Genomic DNA, 16476 nt, shown 5'->3' with positions numbered 1-16476 from the left:
TGAGAGTATTTCTTACATTTAGACAGGATAGGTATTTCTCTGTCTGTCTCTCTGTCTCTCTTTTAAAGAGACAAGGTCTCCCTCTGTTGCCCAGGCTGGAGTGCAGTGGTGCAATCATAGCTTATGGCAGCCTCCAACTCCTGGGCTCGAGTGTTCTTCCTACCTCAGCCTCCTAAGCAGCTATGACTACATGCATGTGCCACAACACCTGGCTAATTTTTTAAATTTTTTTGTGGAGACGGGGGTCTCTCTGTGTTGCCCAGGCTGGTCTTGAACTCCTGGCCTCAAGCAGTCCTCCTGCCTTGGCCTCCCAAAGTGCTGGGATTGCAGGTGTGAGCCACTGCACCTCGCCTCTTATTCTCTTATTTTAGATTATCTAGAAAATTATCTAATAGCTGGGCGCGGTGGTTCAAGCCTGTAATCCCAGCACTTTGGGAGGCCGAGACAGGTGGATCACGGTCAGGAGATCGAGACCATCCTGGCTAGCACAGTGAAACCCCGTCTCTACTAAAAAATAAAAAAACTAGCCAGGCGAGGTGGCGGGCGCCTGTAGTCCCAGCTACTCGGGAGGCTGAGGCAGGAGGATGGCGTAAACCCAGGAGGTGGAGCTTGCAGTGAGCTGAGATTGGGCCACTGCACTCCAGCCTGGGTGACAGAGCAAGACTCCGTCTCAAAAAAAAAAAAAAAAGAAAAAAGAAAAAAGAACATTATCTAATATAGCCAGAGAATGATGTGACTAAGATTCAGAATTCATTCCCCAGTCAGGGATTTGAATTTCAGTTTCTTATTCAGCTGCCTGTTAGGTAGTAGAAGTCCCCATGAGGAGTGGAATGGACAGAATGCAAGCAAAACAAGAAATAAAAGAGCCTGAAAAAGACCCCGGGGAGATAATCTACCCCTGAAAACAGAATTGATAGGATGGAAGTGGGTGGAGTCCAAAGCGGCACTGAACAATTAAGTCTTATCATTACCTGCAGTGATTGAGATAGGACAGAGTTTCAGGTCATGTGTTTAGACCAGATTTTTAGAGTTAGGACATATTTTGCAGGTAAGTTTCTCATGGAAAACTTAGGAAATTTATGACCTCCTTTGACTAAGGTTCAGTTAAAGACAATTGACTTATCTGTTCTTAAGTAACAAGTAAATCCAAACAGCAGTAACAACCATAAATGACAGCATTTTCAGGTATATTTTGGGGAAGAGTACAGAGCAGTCTTAATTCAAGTAATAACCTTAAATCAAGCTTTGATGTTCTAAAGCAAGCTTGTCCAACCTATGGCCCATAGGCCACATGCATCCCAGAACGGCTTTGCATGCAGCCCAACACAAATTCATAAAACTTTCCTAAAATTCTAATCCAAATTCATAAAACTTTCCTAAAATATGAGATTTTTTTTTGCAATTTTTTTTTTTTTTTTAGCTCATCAGCTATCATTAGTGTATTCTGTGTGTGGCCCAAGACAGTTCTTCCAATGTGGCCCAGGGAAGCCAAAAAATTGGACATCCCTATAAAAGTAAACTGATCCTAGCTCTTATTGCAGAATAAACTTTTCTTGATGTACCTTATGGGGAGTAGTGAGTTGAAGTCACAGGAGAAAAAAAATAGATGATGTGTGGATCAAAGCAACGTTTAGACCAGGTGTTTCCTTCACAGGAAGATAGTTACTGCAGCCTCCCACTCCGATGCAGCTGGAGTATCTGAGGTGCCTAGGCCTTGAGTATATTTTAGGACAGTTGCACCAGACTCTGTGGCATATGCTTTTGGAGCATGTGTTTCCTAGATGAAGAAACACGCATTAGGCATTCTGTAAGTTACACTAAGCTGGCTCTTACCTTTGAATCTGTGTAATGAAACTGAAATTCTCAGATTATTCTCTTGAGACTTTGGCTTACTTTGAATAATAGAAAGCATTTTTAAAAGACTTTGCAACTTTTTTTTAAGGAAAACATTTGTGTTTTCCTAATAAAAATGAACCAACACATTTCCCCTTATTAAATTGGTTTAAATTTGTTTTCTTAATTTACATTGTATAGGGTGGACAGGGATTCAAGGAACAAACACTGTGATGTACTATTGGTGGGAGAATGAACTGGAGCAGCCTTTCTGGAGAGTGATTTGCCAATATGCCTTATCATGTTGCATGATCTTTGTCCTAGTTACTCTACTTCTATGAGTTTACTCCATGTTTGTAAACATGGATGTGTGCAAAGATTTTAGCTATAAGAATGTTTGTCAGTGTTCTAATAATAGCAAAAAATGAAAAACAATTTAAATGATTGAAAAATAGGAATTAGTAAATTATGGTACATCTATATCATTAAATATTATGCAACCATTAAAAATGATCCAGTTGAAAAATATTTGACATGGAAAGACGTTGATGATAGGCTGTAAAAGAAAAGAGCAAGTTATAGATGGTATGGAGAATATGGTCATATCTTTGTTTATTATACATCTATGCATAGCCAAAAAGACTGGGAAAATCTACACTAAAACCTTAACAGCGGTTATTTCAGGGTGGTAGGATTACAGGATATTTCTGCCTTTTCTCTGAGGTCCCTAATTTTCTAAAGTAGACATGCATCATTTTTGTTACGAGGGAAACAAAAATATATATATATTTTTTTGAGACAGAGTCTCACTCTGTCATCCAGGCTGGAGTGCAGTGGCACCATCTCAGCTCACTGCAGCCTCCGTCTCCCAGGTTCAAGCGATTCTCCCACCTCAGCCTCCCGAGTACCTGGGACTACAGGCATGTGCCACTGCTCATTGGCTAATTCTTGTATTTTTAGTAGAGACGGGGTTTCACCATGTTGGTTAGGCTGATCTTGATCTCCTGACCTCAAGTGATCCACCCACCTTGGCCTCCCAAAGTGCTAGGATTACAGACATGAGCCACCATGCCTGGCCATAATGTCTTTTTTCTTAGAGAGACATTAGTTTATAGCTAATGACATTTCACTCAACAAATACTAATTGAGCTCCACCTATGAACTAGGTATTCTTTTACTCACTTGGGTAAACAAAGTGTAGAAAGGTTCTTGCTCTTATATAACTTACTTCGTAGTATTTCTAGCTTAAGCTTTTCCCACATATATAATGAAAAATGTACTTTTCAATTTGTTTACTCTTCTTGGGTTCCTGAGTTCAGACAGAGCCAGAAGGTTTAATTAGTCTCAGAATTACCAGAGTTAGGCCAGGCATGGTGGCTCACACCTGTAATCCCGGCATTTTTGGAGGCCAAGACGGACGGATGTCTTGAGTCCAGGAGTTCCAGACCTGCCTGACCAACATAGCAAAAACCTGTTCAACTAAAAATACAAAAATTAACCTGGTGTAGTGGCATGCACCTGTAATCCCAGCTACTACTCGGGAGGCTGAGGCATGAGAATCACTTGAACCCAGGAGGTAGAGATTGCAGTAAGCAGAGATCACACCACTGCACTCCAGCCTCGGCGACAGAGTGAGTCACTGTCTCAACAAAAAAGAATAACCAGATCTGTTCTTAGAAAGTAGCTCATGGATTTAAAGAGACTAGGAGACTAAGGCAGCAGGAATAATAAATATCATTAGATCAGTACTTCCTGAACATTAAAGGACATGTCCTCAAGGCTTAGGGACATCCATTTATGTGATCTTTGTGAAGCCTCTTAAGAATTACAGAAAATGTATGCTGTAACATCCTGTGCTGAGGGAAACAAATCCATATATGGCAAATTAGTCAGATCTTTAGTTTTCTAATGATACAGCAGTCACTGCATGGATCATGTGCTCCGTAGGTACCTGGACCTATTTTTCACTGGTGAGTTGTCAGCTCTCCTTCCCCATCTTCTCCCTACCTTAATGATGCATCATATCTTTCAGCAAATGTCTTGTCCCTTGCTGTGGATAGATAATATGGTATAATCAGAGGAGTAGATTCTCCAGAGGACAAATTCTGTAGAATTTAAAAATTAGAAGAGTTTGAGGTACACAGGTTATTAGCCTTTGGCACCCCACAGTTCTATGGTGCTCATTTCCCAGCATATCTTTCAGGTCTGCACTACAGAGCTTACACAAGGCTTGTGAAGTCGCCAGAGCGCATAACTACTACCCAGGCAGCCTATTTCTCACCTGGGTGAGTTATTATGAGAGCCATATCAACTCAGATCAATCCTCAGTCAATGAATGGAATGCTATGCAAGATGTCCAGTCCCACCGGCCCGACTCTCCAGCTCTCTTCACCGACATGTAAGTCAGTTTGCTAAGGATTATGGAAGTTCTCTCCATTATATCCTGAGGAGTCATAAGAAGCATGTTCCTCCCTAATCTTTTCTCTTGGGGAATTAATCTTACCTAGGAATATTAGTCACTGTCAGTACCACATATCTGCCACATATGAAGAATCCTATTCTTGCTGTTGCCTGCAAAAGCCTGAGAAGCTTCACCCCAAGGCACAGTGGAGTCTCCATAGTCAAAAACTGCAATACCATAAAATTTCATTATTCAGATTCCACTAATTTGAAAATTGAGTTTAAAGGAGTTGGGCTGAAGTTTGAGTTTGCATTATCTGAAAGAATCAGTTTAGTAAGCATTACTGGTGATATAAAGAAGCTTTCAAAGTCATGTTTGTAATACTTAAGAAAACAAGATGTTTCCAGTCAACTTAATGCCTAACTTGTTAAGCTAATTTTTTTTTTAAAAGACAGGATCTCACTCTGTCACCCAGGCTGGAGTACAGTGGCACAATCATAGCTCGCTGCAGCCTCAAACTTCTGGGCTTAAGTGATCCTCTCACTTCAGCCTGCAAAGTACCTAGGACTACAGGCATGTGCCACCACGCCTGGCTAATTTTTAAATTTTTGTTTTTTTAGAGATGGGGTCTCACTATGTTGCTCAGGCTGGTCTTAAACTCCTGGCCTCAGTCCTCCTGCCTCAGCCTACCAAAATGCTGGGATTACAGGTGTGAGCCACTACACCCAGCCTGTTAATTTTTAACTTAAAAAAAATTTTTTAATATTTTATCATTCAAATGTCTTATTCTGCTCTACCTTTCCGTTGATAAGTCCTTGTCAGTACAATTTAATTAAATCTCCCTAGTGTACTGTGAGTTAGATAACAGCCTAAGGTAAAGCTGATGTTTATTTCCTTTTTAGGTCTATGTGTTGAAACTTCTGTGGCTATTTTGGAAATTTTTTTACACTTAGTGCCTGCTTTGTAAATTCGTCATGATGTTTCTTTTGCTCTAAATTGATCTTTCTGCACTTCCAAGGTATTCTACAGCAGGGAAAGAAGAGTAGCTAGTTACTGTCTGACCTTACAAACAGGATTCTCCTTTAGACTCCTAAAGTCATGCCAAAACAGTTCCTGGGTTTTTTTTTTGGGGGGAGAGGAGGGGTTTTTTTTTTTTCTTTTTTTAAGACAGAGTCTTGCTCCATCGCCAGGCTGGAGTGCAGTGGCATGATCTCTGCTCACAGCAACCTCTGCCTCCTGGGTTCAAGCAATTCTCCTGCCTTAGCCTCCTGAGTAGCTGGGATTACAGGTGCCCACTACCACACCCAGCTAATTTTTTGTCTTTTTAGTAGAGACAAGGTTTTGCTATGTTGCCCAGGCTGGTTTCAAACTCCCAAGCTCAGGCAATCCACCTGCCTCGGCCTCCCAAAGTGGCGGGATTACAGGCTGAGCCACCGTGCGCCTGGCTGGGTTTTTTTTTTTTTAACAGAATAATTTACTTTATTCTATTTTTTGAAACCAAGTCTCACTCTGTCGCCCAGGCTGGAATGCAGTGGCATGATCTTGGCTTACTATAATCTCTGCCTCCCGGGTTCAAGCAATTCTCCTGCCTCAGCCTACCGAGTAGCTGGGATTACAGGCGTGTGCCACCACGGTCTAATTTATGTATTTTTTATGTATTTTTAGTAGTGACGGGGTTTCTCCATGTTGGCCAGGCTGGTCTCCACCTGCCTCAGCCTCCCAAAGTGCTGGGATTACAGGCGTGGCCACTGCACCTGGCCTAAAAAATGTTCTTTACTAGAAAAGGTGAACTTTCCAAAAATTGTATGAAGGGAACAGTCAAAAAAGCAGTGGAATCTTTTTTTGCACAGGGTGTTATTGCTACTAGGACCTTCTTTTCAGTAGCCTTGGTCTTTTCAGAATCTCACAGTAATTGATAAAGATTTATGGGAAATGTTACTGGTGATTTCATGCTTTACAGCTAGGTGATGAGTTTCAGAGAAATGGATGTCTCATCTAGCTCAAAAATGCACATTCTAAACCAGACTTACATGAGAGAGAGATAACTTTTCTTCCCATTTTTTCCAGATTTTATTAGAGACAAGTTGGGCACAGTGGCTCACACCTGTAATCTCAGCACTTTGGGAGGCCAATGCAGGTGGATCACCTGAGGTCAGGAGTTCGAGACCATCCTGGCCAACATGATGAAACCCCCGTCTCTACTGAAAATACAAAAATTAGCCGGGCATGGTGGCAGGCGCCTATAATCCCAGCTACTTAGGAGGCTGAGGCAGGAGAATCACTTGAATCTGAGAGGCGGAGGTTGCACTGACCCGAGAAGATCGCACAGATCGCACCACTGCACTCCAGCCTGGGCGACAGAGCGAGACTCTGTCTCAAAAAAAAAAAAAAAAAAAAAAAGATTTTATTAGAGAAGATTTTAACACTAAACAAAAAACAAGAAGAAGGAAATTACTCTTACTCTCTTTACATCCCTAAGCAAAAAACATAAAGGCAGTCCCTGGCAAATGATAAAGGCTTATTAACTGTTAGTTCTTAGTATGTACAATAAGAACCCTAATTTTAAGATATATTTTAAGAATTTCTGTCTGTTTACAGAAAAAGAATACACGAAAGCTGTAGGCCAGAGTGGTGTTAATAATTATCTCTAGGTAGAGGGATTTTCAGTGGTTTTTATTTACTTTATATTTTTACATATTTTCCAAATTTTTCTCCAATGAAATTGAGGAGGAAAAAGCAGATTTGTGTGTTATAATGCTTTTTCCATTCCTCCTCCTCCCTAAGTTGACTAGAAAAGCCTATAAAACGATGCTGAGAATACAGGGAGAATGTGTGCCAAAATGGACTTAAATACTCTACTGTGAATAATTTATATTTTGAAATCCAAGGAAAGGAGGAAGAAGGGAATATACATATATGGGATATACATCTGGTGTTATGCCAGCATTTCATACATGTTCTCATAAGACTATCATGAGACAGGTATTATTGCTCTACTCTTTTTTTTTTTTTTTTTTTAAGACGGAGTCTCACTGTTTTCAGCCTGGGCTGGAGTGCAATGGCACTATCTCAGCTCACTGCAACCTCCGCCTCCAGGGTTCCAGCAATTCTCCTGGCTTAGCCTCCCAAGTAGCTAAGATTACAGGTGCCCACCACCATGCCCGGCCAATTTTTGTATTTTTAGTAGAGACAGGGTTTCACCGTGCTGGCTAGGCTGGTCTCGAACTCCTGACCTCAGGTGATCCACCTGCCTCAGCCTCCCAAAGTGCTGGGATTACAGGTGTGAGCCACCACACCCAGCCTGCTCTACTCATTTTATAGAAAAGGAAACACAGGTGCAGGGAAGAGAAGGAACTTGTTAGAAGTCACACCACCAATAGCAGTGCTGGGATTAAAACCTAGGTCTTTCTACTCCCCAACCACTCTGCCTCAAACACATGTGAAGGATTAAAGGAAAAATTGCTTAGGAACTAGGGAATCTGACCCATGAACACAGGTACTAAAATTTGCTTTTACCTTTTTGTTTTTCCTTGAGACAGAGTCTTGCTCTCTTACCCAGGCTGGAGTGCAGTGGTGCAATCAGAGCTCACTGCAGCTTCCACCTCTGGGGCTCAAGCAGTCCTCCCACCTCAGCCTCCCAAGTAGGTGTGGAACTACAGCTGTGTGTCACTATGCCTGGCTAATTTTTTATTTTTATTTTTTGTAGATATAGGGTTTCGCCAATTGCCTGGGCTAGTCTCGAACTCTTAAGCTCAAGCAATTCACCCACCTCGGCCTCCCAAACTGCTGGGATTACATGCATTAACCACTGCACCTGGCCCAATATTTATTTTTAATGGGAGACTGAAATTATACATTTATTTTCTACCATTAGCTATGTCTAGGATAAATAAAGCATGGATAAGAATTTTAATCCTAGTTAAGACAGGAATACCTTGGCTGATTGAAGAGAAACACCTCAGGTATTAGCTGTATTCTGTAGGGTTCGTGAGAAATTAAGAGCCCAAGTGGTGGGAAGCCCCAAGGTTGTGGGGTTAGAGCATCCATCTCTGGAGATTACCAAAGCTATTTTTGCAACCAGCGATAAGGCTGTAGGCAGCAAGGGCAGGCAGGATGCCTGAAGGCTTAGTCCATTTTCATCTCCAAATAAGGAGGTACAGAGCCAGATACCTTTCTTGAGTAGGTGGTGGGAGTTGGGGAGGAGATGAAACAAAGTACTCCCTGTCAACCTCATTCAAATTCTGCATAATCTGAAATAATGCTTTAGAGGAGAAGTATCTAGTTACATTGAACCACTACTTTTCTAATAATTGGAGAGGCAGCTACCTAGTTTGATTTCATATTAAAGTTCTAAGGGTGATTTTATTTTTAAGAGAGTCAGAAGACTCAAGGAAGTGACAATCCTTCAGGTAGAGCATTAGGCTAGGCTGAGCGTTCTAATTGTCCTGCGCCAGCGTGGTTATCAGCATGTCATTTAACTTTTCAGTTGTTTGTTTCCTCTACCTGTAAAACAAGGTTAACTGTTTTCACAGAGATATTGTGAGAACTGTCATTAAAAGGAAAGCATTCTGGATGGAAGGGCTCTTAAGTCAGCAGTCCCCAGCCTTTTTGGCACCAGGGACCGGTTTCCTACAGACAGGGAGCAGTGGGGCCGGGATGGTTTCATGATGAAACTGTTTCACCTCAGATCATTAGGCATTAGTTAGCTTCTCATAAGGAGCATGCAACTTGATCCCTCACATGTGCAGTTCACAATAGGGTTTGCGCTCCTATGAGAATCTAACGCCGCTGATCTGACAGGAGGTGGAGTTCAGGCAGTAATGCTTGCCCGCCGCTCACCTCCTGCTCTGCTGCCCGCTTCTAACAGGCCACTGACCAGTACCCGTTGGGTACCCCTGCTCCAAGTAGTTGATCTCTACAACCGATTTTGGGAGAGGATTTGCCTTATTGAAGAAGGCAGGATCATTCTTCTTTCTTTCTTTCTTTTTTTTTTTTTTTTGAGACGGAGTCTCGCTCTGTTGCCCAGGCTGGGGTGCAGTGGCCGGATCTCAGCTCACTGCAAGCTCCGCCTCCCGGGTTTACGCCATTCTCCTGCCTCAGCCTCCCGAGTAGCTGGGACTACAGGCGCCCGCCACCTCACCCGGCTAGTTTTTTGTATTTTTTAGTAGAGATGGGGTTTCACTGTGTTAGCCAGGATGGTCTCGATCTCCTGACCTCGTGATCCGCCTGCCTCGGCCTCCCAAAGTGCTGGGATTACAGGCTTGAGCCACCGTGCCCGGCCTGATCATTCTTCTTTCTTTCCCATTTTCTAGAACCACAACATTGACTTATCAGCATAAGGTGGCATTTTAAACCACAGGAGACTTAGTTCCATGGTAGGTCATAGTACTGGTCTACTGAGCTGGGTATTCTAGCTCAGTAAGTAATACCCAGAATACAGAAACAAGTATGGGTCTCGTCCTCCATTAAAGTATTACAATCTACCAGGCACGGTGGTTCACGCCTGTAATCCTAGCACTTCGGGAGGCCAAGACGGGCAGATCATGAGGTCAGGAGATCGAGACCATCCTGGCTAACACGGTGAAACCCTGTCTCTACTAAAAATACAAAAAATTAGCCGGGCGTGGTGGCAGGTGCCTGTAGTCAAGCAACTCAGGAGGCTGAGGCAGAATGGCATGAACCCAGGAAGCGGAGCTTGCAGTGAACCAAGATTGCGCCACTGCACTCCAGCCTGGGCAACAGAGCGAGACTCCATCTCAAAAAAAAAAATATTACAATCAGTACACCCAAATTATCTTTGCTCCCTCATGATCTAAATACATGAATGTATTTAAGCGCTTTAGACACATATAACCTCTTCAAAGTAATAATTTCTAACATGTTTAAATTCTGTACATTCTGAAAATAAGCTTTTTAAAATATGATTTTATTTTGCCATGCTTCCACAATATGAATTTGAGGGTAACAAAGGCAAGGTTTGCTAAATTGGAAGCCTAATCAAATGGTACATTCATTAACTTAGTCAAATTCCTGCTTAAGAATAATCGTTATTTCTCTCTTTTCAGACCTACTGAACGTGAACGAACAGAAAGGCTAATTAAAACCAAATTAAGGGAGATCATGATGCAGAAGGATTTGGAGAATATTACATCCAAAGAGGTAAGAGACCTTGAGTCCTTGTTTGTTCCAATGCTAGCAGTTGTATAACAGTAGGTGTGGGGCTGGAAATAGTGCATGGTTGAAAGTATAGAGGGACTTTAAGAGATGGGTACAATATGTCATCTTTGTTTCAGATAAGAACAGAGTTGGAAATGCAAATGGTGTGCAACTTGCGGGAATTCAAGGAATTTATAGACAATGAAATGATAGTGATTCTTGGTCAAATGGATAGCCCTACACAAATATTTGAGCATGTGTTCTTGGTAAGTTTTAAGGCCACTTTAAGTGGTGTGCTAAAGCTAACCCATATGGACTCATGGGCGGGGGTAATTGTTAAATTTTATTATACATCAATAAAATGTAACTTACATTAAAGACAAAAGTGATAAGTACTCAAACCTCATCACTTCCTAATTATTTTATTACTTGTGTGTGTGTGTGTGTGTGTGTGTGTGTGACGGAGTCTCGCTCTGTTGCCCAGGCTGGAGTGCGGTGGCACGATCTCATCTCACTGCAACCTCTGCCTCCCGGGTTCAAGCAATTCTCCTGCCTTAGCCTCCCGAGTAGCTGGGACTACAGGTGCATACCACCACACCCAGCTAATTTTTGTATTTTTAGTAGAGACGGTGTTTTGCCATCTTGGCCACATTGGTCTTGAACTCCTGACCTCAGGTGATCTGCCCGTCTTGGCCTCCCAAAGTGCTGGGATTACAGACATGAGCCACTGTGCCTGGCCCTCATTTTTAATTTTTATTTTTGAAACAGGGTCTTGCTCTATTGCCCAGGCTGGAGTGTAGTGGCACAGTCTCGGCTCAGTGCAGCCTAAACCTCACAGGCTCAAGTGATTCTCGCTTCTCAGCCTCTTGAGTAGCTGGGACCACAAGCATGTGCTACCACCCCCGTCTAATTTTTGTATTTTCTGTGGGTATGGGGTTTTACTATGTTTCCCAGGCTGGTCTCGAACTCCTGAGCTCAAGTGATCCGCCTACCTCATCCTTCCCAAAGTGCTGGGGTTACAGGCATGAGCCGTCACACCTGACACGAAATAGGATGATCCTTTAAGGTCACTCTCAAATCTGCCAAATGTGTCTAAGGTCTGATATGTCTGAGCAGAGCTGGTGGGAGCTACTATATAACTGAGAGATGAGACTACTGGACTTTCAAACATATGAAACCTTGTAGCTACACTTTGAGTCCCTACTTTTACGGTTACCAAAAAATTGGTGACTAAAAATTGTTCTTCATGGTTCCTGAACATTTAGTGACCTTGTAACTAGCCCAAGAAGACCTCTCTGACAGGTAGATTATGAAAGCTTCTAAAATCCTAAAACCTATTTCTCTCTCAAATGTTAGAGTTTTAGTTCTTATCTGTACATGTAGTGGGAACAAAGTTAACAAGAATAATTAAAATCAATGGAGAATGCCAAAACCTCATTTTGTGTCCACTTCCCACACTTTCACCAAAAATGCTTACAAGGAAGTCAATCAGTTGGTTTGAATTTTACTTCCTTTCTCTTCTTGAGAACCTTTATAAACTGTGAAATGATTAGAAGCTGGGAAACACAAGAGAAGGGGAATAAATGCTCAGGAACTGACTAAACTGGATCCACCTCACTCTGAATATTCAAGTGTTTATTTCATGAGACACTCAGACTATGCCTTTGAAGACTTGTGCCCTGAAATAACTTGTTGACACTCTAGGATATATGTGTCTAGAGTGATTCATAGTGGTGTATTAGCTATGAAATTACTCATGAAAAGCTGTGAGCTGGGAGGGGGACTTACTTTCCATTACTTTAACTGACCAATATGTGTTGGCATTTCTGGTTGTAGATCATACTGCAAAACTGGCATTGGCTTTTCCATTTGCAAGGCACCTGGCTTTGTTGTCTCTTATGTATACTTCCACAAGGATTCAGATACATCCTGCTCTTGTATTGTTGGAAAGAAACTTTGTGTTATCTATAGAAAACTTGTGAATCACTCATGCTGTGGGGCCCTCCCAACTGTTTTTTGTTTTTTTTTTTTTTTTTTTTTTTTTTTGAAGACTAATTTTTATGAAGGGCAAATACCTGTAGTCAAAAGGAGCTCATGTGACTGAAGCTGCAAACTTGGGAGTCAAGTTTCCCATTGAGCTTGGCTTTTAACACTTAAAAGAATATAAACATGATGAAGATCAAATACAGTCAGTTTCTGACTGATCAACCTGTTTTATTTCATGCGTGCTTCCCTGTGTTCTTGACCCACTCAAGAACTACTCCTCAAATGGTATATTTTAGGCCATGCAAGCAAATTTTAATAGTATTGTAAGCAGAAAAAACAATCCAATTTCCCCAAAATTACATTTCCCTAATCAACTACAAATGCATTTGAGCATTTGTGCCAGTAGATTAATACCATGATTTCATTATTGTCAGGTGTAATCTTCTGTCTTGAGTTTTTTTCTTATTAAAAAAAATAATTCTGGGCCGGGCGCGGTGGCTCACACCTGTAATCCCAGCACTTTGGGAGGCCGAGGCAGGTGGATCACGAGGTCAGGAGATCGAGACCATCCTGGCTAACATGGTGAAACCCTGTCTCTACTAAAAATACAAAAAAATTAGCTGAGCATGGTGGCAGGCGCCTGTAGTCCCAGCTACTTGGGAGGCTGAGGCAGGAGAATGGCATGAACCCAGGAGGCGGAGCTTGTAGTGAGCCAAGATCGCGCCACTGTACTCCAAACTGGGCGACAGAGCTAGACTCTGTCTCAAAAAAATAAATAAATAAAATAATTCTGGCCAGGTGTGGTGGCTCACACCTGTAATCCCAGCACTTGAGGTGGCCAAAGCAGGAGAATCCCCTGAGCCTGGGAGTTGGAGGCTACAGTGAGCCATGATCATGCCACTGCACTCCACCCTGAGCAACAAAGTGAGACCCTGTCTAAAAATAATGATAATCCATGTTCATTTTTAAAACTTTTAGAAGACAATAGATTATTATATTTATTTAATCATCAAGACTGATAATCACCATCATCTTTTGTTATATAATATTGCCTTCCAATCTTTTTTTTTTTTTTTTCTTTGAGGCAGAGTCTCGCTCTGTCACCCATGCTGGAATGCAGTGGCATGATCTCAGCTCACTGCAACCTCCACCTCCCAGGTTCACATGATTCTCCTGCCTCAGCCTCTCGAGTAGCTGGGATTACAGGCACACACTACCACACCCGGCTATTTTTTTGTATTTTTAGTAGAGATGGGATTTCACTATGTTAACCAGACTGACCTCGAACTCCTGATCCACCCACCTCAGCCTCCCAAAGTGCCAGGATTACAGGCATGAGCCACTGCCCCCAGCTCCAATCTTTTTTACTTTTATTTATAGATGTACATATATATTTTTGTGTATACACACACAGATATAATACATTGACTTTGTTTTTTAATTTTTTTATTTTTATTTATTTATTTTTTTTTTTTTTTGAGATGGAGTCTTGCTCTGTCACCCAGGCTGGAGTGCAGTGGCACGATCTCCAGTCACTGCAAGCTCTGCCTCCCAGGTTCATGCCATTCTCCTGCCTCAGCCTCCCAAGTAGCTGGGACTACAGGCGCCCACCACCACACCCAGCTAATTTTTATATTTTTAGTAGAGATGGGGTTTGACCGTGTTAGCCAGGATGGTCTTGATCTCTTGACGTCGTGATCCGCCCATCTTGGCCTCCTAAAGTGCTGGGATTACAGGCGTGAGCCACTGCGCCCAGCCAACTTTTATTTTTTTAAAGAACAGTGTTAGGTTCACAGCAAAATTGAGCAAAAGGTATAGAGATTTCCCATCTACAACTTATCCCATCACATGCATAGTCTGTGCCATTGTCAACTCCTCCACCGGAGTGGTACATTTGTTACAGCTCATTAGTCTACATTGGCACATCATTATAAACTAAAGCCCATAGTTTACAGTAGAGTTCACTCTTGGTGTTGTACGTTGTATGGATTTGGACAAATTTATTACATGTATTCACTATTAGAGTATCACATAGAGTGTTTTTTTAAATACACATCTGTGTACTTTTTTTGCACATCAGCATTGTGTATATATGTACATATTTTTGAACAAGTGAAAATGTCTTCAGCTTCAGGTATAATTCTGTATTCTAGAAAATGGACATTTTCTTTCCATTGTGAATATTTATTTGGGGGGAAAAAAAAGCTTCAAAATTGAGGAACCCTGTAATTTAACTCCTACCTAACAAAGTAAATGCATGAACAAGTTGTCTAAACATCTTATTATACTTGTTCCTTGGTGGCTTCCTCCCTTTGTTAACACTGCCATATCCTATGTCCAAATCCCTATCTCTTCTCCATTGAGTCTTTGCCCTGCTGGGTTTCCCAGCAGTTGACATGGAAAAAGAGGCATTCTAGCTGCAAGTGGTGTTGATTTTCTGCAAAGTCATCTCATCTTGTGCATAGCTGCCATGCCTGGAGCTCAACCAGATTGAGTAAAGAGAGGCAACAGGATTTCTCCCTCCCTTTGGAAGAATGCTCAGCTCTGCAGTGTACTGCACAGAGATCTGTGTATTAAGGAAAGTATCCAGCTGGTATGGAGTGGGAAAGTGTAGATTATAGCTTAAATAAAAGCTGCATTGAGAAGAGAGAATTGATTGGTGGGAAGCCAGGTTGTTTCTAGAAAAAGAGATTCTACACCCTTACAAGCATATCACTTCTCTGAGCTGGAAGCCTTTGCCCAACTAAGTTTCAGTATCAACAGCTCTCCTGGAGGCTGTACGATTTGGCTGAGAAAAAGCTAGATGTTGACAGAGACCCTTTGCAGAAAAGCAGGCAAACAAGTATATTGGACACATAACCAGTAATTTTGCTCGTGAATTTAAAAAATAGTCAGAACTTTTACTGCTGATTATCTTTTCCAAGATTTGACATTACAGTATTTGACATCTTTTTAGAAAGTGTTTCCTTTTCAGAGAAAAATTCAGCCTAGGGAGAGGATCAGGAAAAAAATAACTAGTGGGTACTAGGCTTAATACCTGTGTGATGAAGTAATCTGTACAACAAACCCCCATGACACAAGTTTACCTATGTAACAAACCTGCATATATACCCCTGAACTTAAAAGTTAAAAAAATAAGGCCGGGCACGGTGGCTCATGCCTGTAATCCCAGCACTTTGGGAGGCCGAGACAGGCAGATCACGAGGTCAGGAGATCAAGACCATCCTGGCTAACATGATGAAACCCCGTCTGTACTAAAAATACATTTAAAAAAATGAGCCGGGCACGGTGGCAGGCGCCTGTAGTCCCAGCTACACGGGAGGCTGAGGCAGGAGAATGGTGTGAACCCGGGAAGCGGAGCTTGCAGTGAGTGGAGATCGCGCCACTGCACTCCAGCCTGGGCGACAGAGCAAGACTCCATCTCAAAAAAGATAATAAAATAAAATAAATTAAAAAATAAGTCATCCTCACCGGGCGTGGTGGCTCACGCCTGTAATCCCAGCACTTTGGGAGGCCAAGGCATGCAGATCATGAGGTCAGGAGATCGAGACCATCCTGGTGAACATGGTGAAACCCTGTCTCTACTAAAAATACAAAAAAATTAGCCAGGTGTGGTGGCGGGCACCTGTAGTCCCAGCTTCTCGGGAGGCTGAGGCAGGAGAATGGCGTGAACCCGGGAGGCGACGGAGCTTGCAGTGAGTGGAGATCACGCCACTGCACTCCAGCCTGGGACACAGAGCGAGACTCTGTCTCAAAAAAAAAAAAAAAAAGTCATCAAATTGGTTACTTTTACTGTAGATGCAGAGAAACAGAGGGTGTGTAAATAGATGAGACAGTAATCAAAAGGATTATTTTATCATATTCATGATTTTTGTGCCTGAATGGAGGTGTGGCATAAACTTCTCTTAGAAGGAAAAGTTAATAAAGAGCTTATGCCTGGTTGCCACAGTAATGTGACTTACAGTATTGAGGCTTATAGAAATGATATGATAAAATATGGACAGAGATACCAGTCCTTGGATATTATGTCAAGTTGTATTTATCTTAGCAGAACTCCCACAGTACAGTCCTTATTTGCTATAAATGTGCTGTCCTCTTCT

The 16476-nt window shown here is 42.1% G+C and overlaps 1 protein-coding gene across 11 annotated transcripts in view; it reads left to right on the top strand.

Moving 5' to 3' along the window:
- Positions 1-16476, top strand: part of SSH2 (slingshot protein phosphatase 2) — a 302660-nt gene that overhangs the window by 248200 nt on the left and 37984 nt on the right. For 10 of the 11 annotated variants that reach the window (XM_008010924.3, XM_008010921.3, XM_073004801.1 and 7 more), the window contains 3 exons: positions 4037-4231; positions 10300-10393; positions 10528-10656. In XM_008010924.3, coding sequence (XP_008009115.2) covers positions 4037-4231; positions 10300-10393; positions 10528-10656 — 418 coding nt within the window. The other variant, XM_008010930.3, reaches the window with a different exon arrangement.

This window comes from Chlorocebus sabaeus, chromosome 16 (assembly GCF_047675955.1).
Source record: "Chlorocebus sabaeus isolate Y175 chromosome 16, mChlSab1.0.hap1, whole genome shotgun sequence".
NCBI classification, from domain to species: Eukaryota; Metazoa; Chordata; class Mammalia; order Primates; family Cercopithecidae; genus Chlorocebus; species Chlorocebus sabaeus.
Note: the sequence above shows the minus strand (reverse complement) of the source record. Positions and strands in the feature narration are given on the sequence as shown.